The sequence below is a fragment of the Scophthalmus maximus genome, chromosome 11, assembly GCF_022379125.1.
Source record: "Scophthalmus maximus strain ysfricsl-2021 chromosome 11, ASM2237912v1, whole genome shotgun sequence".
Classification (NCBI taxonomy): domain Eukaryota; kingdom Metazoa; phylum Chordata; class Actinopteri; order Pleuronectiformes; family Scophthalmidae; genus Scophthalmus; species Scophthalmus maximus.
Genome location: NC_061525.1, coordinates 12,795,001 through 12,801,818, shown reverse-complemented (window position 1 = coordinate 12,801,818; position 6,818 = coordinate 12,795,001). Strand labels below are relative to the sequence as shown.

The 6,818-nt window shown below is 40.6% G+C and overlaps 1 protein-coding gene across 1 annotated transcript in view; it reads right to left on the bottom strand.

The window, feature by feature from the left end:
- Positions 1 to 1,661: 1,661 nt before the first annotated feature.
- The window catches only part of LOC118299162 (protein jagged-1b), a 39,690-nt gene continuing 34,533 nt past the window's right edge, over positions 1,662 to 6,818 (bottom strand). Inside the window, exons 10-14 of the mRNA XM_035622650.2 lie at positions 4,559 to 4,672; positions 4,035 to 4,081; positions 3,505 to 3,675; positions 2,786 to 2,936; positions 1,662 to 2,695 (exon numbers count right to left, since the gene is read on the bottom strand). Of these exons, the coding sequence (XP_035478543.2) occupies positions 2,259 to 2,695; positions 2,786 to 2,936; positions 3,505 to 3,675; positions 4,035 to 4,081; positions 4,559 to 4,672 (920 nt within the window). The 3' untranslated portion in view covers positions 1,662 to 2,258. The remainder of the gene's footprint in view (positions 2,696 to 2,785; positions 2,937 to 3,504; positions 3,676 to 4,034; positions 4,082 to 4,558; positions 4,673 to 6,818) is intronic.

Sequence of the window (6,818 nt, the reverse complement as noted above, 5' to 3'; positions counted from 1 at the left end):
TCATTTCCAGCCTGCCGCTGTTTGCACAGGTCAGAGGTCACATTTGTAACATCCATTTGCCCATTAATTGTCGCTGCTGTGACCTGGCAGTCACTTCACACTGCCCCAACACACTAACCCCTTCCTTTCACACAAACTGTTATTTTACTGCAAACTTATCATGTTAACATCAGCAAGACATGTTTGAGCTCACATGCAGCACAAAGCCAGATAAATGTTTTCTATTTTTTCCGATTTGCTAGTAACGCTTTGATAGGTAATATGCACAATAAATTTACAGTGACACACTGCTAATGAGTTATAAAGTGATATTTTAACTTGTCAACTACTCTCACAACTTACTGTATGTTTTGCCAACTCTCCAATAACAGTATTTCACAACCACAATCATTTTCTTGGAAGACTGGGGTCAGTCAGGTGGTTTTCCTTTTTTTCCTGGCACTGTCGGCATCATTGTTTGTGAATGTGTCAGGGAGAGAGACCTTGTGTAAAGAGTGCGGACCACTGACCTACTGACAGTGGCTGTTAGCCATGCTTCATCCTGAAATATAATTATGTGCCCCAGACTATTACACTTGTTTAAAACTAGTCTTCAAAGTAAAAATGAATCCCAATCTGTATCAATTTTTCCATTAAAGCTTTATATTGGAGCAATACTGTTGTTCTTTATGAGGTTTTGTTTATTTATTCTCATCCAGTTCCAAGGCCTAGGTCATGATGATTGTAAAGCCCCTGAGATATATAAATAAAATTGTAACGTATAGTGAGATACATTTACAAAACTTCAATTGTTCATGGCTGCATCATTCAATAAAATTAAAAAAAAAAGAAGCAAATATTGAAAGTATGATTTCAACATATCTGTCAAATCCATATTTGACATATTAGTGTTTAAAGGAACTGTGGAAGTTCTTTGCGAATTTGAAATCTGTTGAGATTTTAAAACACTTTGTGGAGCAAAGCATGAGATTTTCTTGATCTGACCTAAAGAAAAAACTTGCATTGGTCAACACTGTCCAGGTAAGAAGCGAAATATAAGTATGTCTAAATTAATGTATGCATGTATGCATGAATTTTTATCTACATATGAAAATGGTCAGAAACATGTTATTCTCTCTCGCAAAGACTATAGTAATCAGCAGCGCTGACACCTCCCTCTATCACCAGCAGTGGCCCTAACACTGGTGATTAATGATTCTAGGCAATCAACAATAAAAATAAGAGTTGGTAAATGCACCTTTATTACAATCCACATGTGTTGGTTGCTCCAAATGGAAGTGAAATGGGACAAATAGAGCAAAGTAGTACAGAGATCATTTCAGACCAAACCACAGTACAAAAAGGGATCAATATGTACAATATATTTATGTACAAAAGCTATTTTACACTCAGATATGAAAAAAACATACATCTTTAACATACTGTAATATTACAGAGACAATGCAGGCAACAGTGTATAGTTTTAAAACAGTTTTCAGAAGGCTTGAAAACCTTTTTTTCAGGAGTATGCACTCTCTTTTCACAAGTATATCAACTTTGTTTTCCTTTCCTCCAGAAACACATTTATGCCCCCCCCACACACACACACATACACTCATAATATACACTCTATCTTTCTCTTTCACACTCACACACACACACTGACAAACAACCAGACACACACACACACACACACACACACACACACACACACACACACACACACACACACACACACACACACACACACACACACACACACACACACACACACACACACACACACACACACACACACACTGTGTTAAATAAACATCCGTCCATTGCTCTGTGTCCGTCAGAGTTCAGTCTGAGACAGAAATGGAGGTCTGAACACCAGTGAGATGGCATCATGGACCAGGAAACACGTTGAGAGGATGATCCCCTATTTCCTCTTGACAGTACATCAGGCACTCCAAGGTATGTCTTTATGTCTCCACATTAATTCAAGAGTCTGAAGAGTCTTTCAGTCAAACATCATGCACTTGCTGCTTCTCACAGTCTTCAAAATAGACCCAACGACACAGTAAGACTTTTGACCCATCCACTTGACAGCCTTTGCCTCTCAGGCGTCTGACGTTAGCCACCTGAGCCTTCAAAGGTCATAGGGTCTCCCCATTTTCATAACTGCAACTGTGATATAGTGGCAGTATCTGTAGACAGTGCTCTGTGGGTGAAAGAAAGCAGAGGACGCAAAAGAAAATTTTAAAAAGCTCCGCAGATGCCTTAAAGTTCAAGGGTCAGACCTGAAGTTCCTGGTTCTCTGTGTAGTGGAAGCGGTTCAACTTCTCCCGGTCCTGGTTTGAAATGTCCAGTTTGGGAGCGTGGGCAGGTTTTAGTGCCGGTGAGGGGTGTGAGGGGGCTGGGGAGGGCGGCAGGGTCAGTTCAATCTCCTCATAGCAGCGTGAGACGGGGGCAGGGGCTGGAGGTTGCGTGAGAGGGGCGGCAGGCGGCAGCAGGGGCACGGGACGGTCCACGTTTCTGATGAGGTTGACAAACTCCCTCTGGTTGTTGATGCCTTCTTCCTGTGGGACGGCCTCCTGCTTTTTCCGCTTTCGATGTAGGTGGGAAAGGATGAAGGCGCAGGCAGTGCAGCCACAGACAGTCACCAACGCTAAGACGCCCACCAGGATCATGTAAAAGCTGATACCCCCGTGTGGCGTGTCAGACATGGCACCTACACGCATGAAGAGTTTAGAGAGATCAGACCTGAATTCATACATTTTTTACCACATATTTAGACGTACTTATATATTTCACTTCTTACCTGGACAGTGTTGACCAATGCAAGGGCTTTTTAGGCCTGTGCACTCGTTACCATAGTAACCCTCAGGACAGGCACACATGTACCTGCCTTCTGTGCTGTGACACGGTTCCCCCTGCTGGCAGGGGTTGGGATTGCACAGATCCAACACAATCTAAACACAAAGAATAAAACAGCAATGCTAAGAAACTGTAAGAAATGTTTACAATTCTTCCAACTGCAACAGTTCTACTCATCCATAACTCTATAAGTGTTGTCGGTGGTATCCAAAGTGTGGAATCTGAAACCAAAAATGGTCACTTAAATGTTTAAAGAGGGGGGAACCTTAGCAAAATTGGAAATCACTGGAAAAGACTTTATTTCACTTTAAAAGACAGTTCTAGTCTGCCTTTACACAACAGTCGTTGATACCTAAATGGACATGGAAATAAATGTTTCTTGTTCTTGCTATAATTGTCCCTTCTGCCTAAACTGGCCATGAAAAGATGACTACGTTTTCAGCAAAATGGTTAGGGGACAAAATCCACAGTGCTTGTTTTCTGCAAAATACACACTCAGATGACTATTTGCAGCTAATTTCAGTGCTTAATTAAGATGAATACTTTCTCAATCTTTAATATCTTATTTGCCTGATTTTAATAACTACTTTTTACTTCTGTATGATGATGTTTTAATTCTGCAGGTGATTAAAGTATTCTATGAATATATGAAGGGTGTCCAACCTCACAGAAGATTCCTGAATATCCCATGGGACAGTTGCAGGTGACCGTCCTTCCATCCTTCTCCACACACTGTCCTCCATGCAGACAGGGGGCACTGAGACAGGGACTCGGAACGGATTGGCAATATTTTCCCAAAAAACCAGGTGGACACCAGCATCTGGACCCTGACATCTGGTCGTAGGTACAACAGAAATGTATGTTATTTATAGGGTTGTAAAACCAAGAGAGCAAATTATTATGTGGACTGGTGGAAAGAGACACTGGAGAAGAAAAGGGATGAGTCCACCACAGGCAATGACACATCTGTCCCTTCGAGAATAAATACTGCGCAAAATAAAAATAAATTGCATTTCTTGAATTAGCCTTAAGACATTAACACAAATAGCATTCATCTCTTTTACAGATAATGGACTGATACAAAGGAGTTGACAATGTTGTTACAGTATAATGTAAAGGAGAGACTGGTGATGTGACTGATCTGCAGTGAGTCAGGCAAATTAGACGGATAGCAGCACAGCCAGGAATCTCACCTCACATCGTCCACCGTTCAAACACAAACCCTGACAGCTGCTGTTCCCTAGAAAGCAGAGAGAGCAGAGACGCTTTATTAAACTGTCACACAAAGACAAGATATGTATGCAACTATGATGTAAACAATGATATATAAAGTGAAAGCACAACACGGCTGACAGGCATTATTGATCACAAGCAAGATTTCAATACATGGGGTTACAATACTGTGCAACCTGGATGCCAGTTTGTACCTTTTTACAGAAATATATCTGTGCAAGCTATAGTGAAAAAAATCTTCACAATTGATTTATACAATTGTGTTATATTTTTTGTGCATTTCAGTGAAACGCAGAGACTGATGATTGATAGAACTGGAGTTGGAGTAAAATGATCTCCTGCTCTCAGGGACTCTGGACTACAGGGTAAGTGCACGGATTCAACACAATCCACTGAGGCCCTTCACGTTTCAATACCTGCCACAGGAGCGTCACCTCTCTCTTCTTCTACCATTTTGTTTCCTCTCCGGTCCTTTCATACTTACTGATGTCACAGTTAGGACCCGTCCACCCAGGAAGGCAGTCACACAGGTATCCACCGATCAGGTTGCGACAAGAGCGGGCGTGAACACATATACTCATTTCACACTCATCGGTGTCTAAAGGGACAAAGAAAAGAGGACAGCGTTTATAAAAAGACCGACAAAATGTAAAATAAACAACATTTTATTTCTGAAATTGCTAAATGCACATTTAGAGTAAATGAAAGGATCTAAAACTGTTTGTGAATCTTTATCTGCCATCACTACAATGCTTATTCACAGTATTGCAACCGTTAGTGGTACCTGTATCTCTATTGCACATGTGGGAAATGAATTACTGTAGTATAAATACTGCCTGATATTGTATAGTGTGTGCGAGTATATCTTATCACTTTAGCAGTGTGGATATCTACACACACATTAGTATGAAATGGCTCACATGGCATCTACGCCATCATTAAAAAAAACTGCTGAAATTAAATTTGCAGTTCAGTTGATGAGGCGAGGGAAGTTTAATTGCTGAGTTCATACAGAGTTCCAACCAGTTAAGCCAACAGACAAGCTCATATCTATTTTATTATGCTTTTAAGTTAATTTTATTGATTTCTTCTGGGAAATTTGTCATCCTTATGTTATCTTTTTTTTGAGACAAGGCCCTGGCACCAAACGTCTTGACTTGCTGCACATGTCCCCTCCTTTTTCAGCAATTGAGCAGTGGTGTAACAAATTGCTCAGATTTAGTCAAATTGTCAGGTAAAGTTCTGATTGTTTTAAATCTCGGCAGCACATTCTTGTAGTTTTACTTTTTATATATTAAACTTTTTTGAATGTACAGTTTGCTACAGTTTATTGCTCCTCTGACAATGCAGTTAAATCAAAGTTGGATTAAACTGTGAAATGGATTCTTGGAGAGGAGACACACAAAGAGCTTGTTTCTCATATATCCCCATTCATATGATGTTTATAAATGCACAGTATATCCAGAGTCATGCCTTGCAGCATCTTTCTTTGTTTATGAACGGACTGTTCCTGTTAAGTTTATATGTGCTTATTCCCACCCTCTGTCACACTGGGAGTGTGAAAGCCAGGAACCCCTGAGGGCATGGCTCTGATAGCAGAGGAGGATTAGAAAGAAACGCAGAATGAATAAAGAGGAAGAAGTCAGTCAGTTATAGGTAATCTAAACCCGTTATCGTCAGTGAGAGGTCTATTAGGATTTAACACCCTGTGTGTGTGTGTGTGTGTGTGTGTGTGTGTGTGTGTGTGTGTGTGTGTGTGTGTGTGTGTGTGTGTGTGTGTGTGTGTGTGTGCGTGTGCGTGTGTGTTAACTATGGAAAAAGCCAGGGGATTTTGTCTGGAAAAGGAGAGAATATAGGGAAAGAAGTCGACTAATAAAAGAGTGAAACTGATAGAAGGAATAATTGCTTTTCACCATTTGGGCCTCCTCTGATGCTTTCCCTATTGGCTCAGGCTATAAAGAGTTTTATCACTTGTGTTTGAAAACTGTACATGTGTGTATGTGTGTGTGATATAGTGCGAGCTACCGACCTGTGATGTGGAACTATGGGGGATTATCAAGTGTCAGAGTGACATATCACTGTAACACAGAGGAGCAGGGGAGACTGTCATCCTGAAATATATCTCAGTTTTACTTCATAACCCCCAAGCCTCTGTACGTGAATATACACTGTGTGTGTGTGTTTGTCTCCTGATTCTGCACCGTATTCCCTCTGCTGTACTATCTACTACTAACCCTCAGGGAGCATACTTGTCAATATGAGCGAATGCTGCCGTGACAGTGCATTTATAGCAAACTGCTTCACAGTCAGGTTGATGGGATGATAAACACGCCTCTGGCTTTTTCGGCTTCTTTAATTTGTGCTTTAAATGCACATTTCATCTCACATAATCACCCATTGTTAATTGAAAACTGATTTCTGCAGCTTTTGAAAGCCGCTGTCTGTGTTCCAGGCTACAGCTCAGATTAATTTATCTTATTAGAGGATCAGTCCCACGTCTAGACGAATAAGATGATAAATATAAGTTTTTCTCACTGCATGAACAACTGGAGAGACATATTTCAATGATAAAAATAATCACCACAGCATGATAAGCTTCGGAAGCATTACACTGGGGCACTGCCATCATCATCATCTGTTAGGCTCAGATCAAACTTTAATATTTAATTTATTAGTTGTGCAGTACATTGGTCCGGCATCAAATATCAAACATACTGTATATCACATGCATGTTATATAAGCTG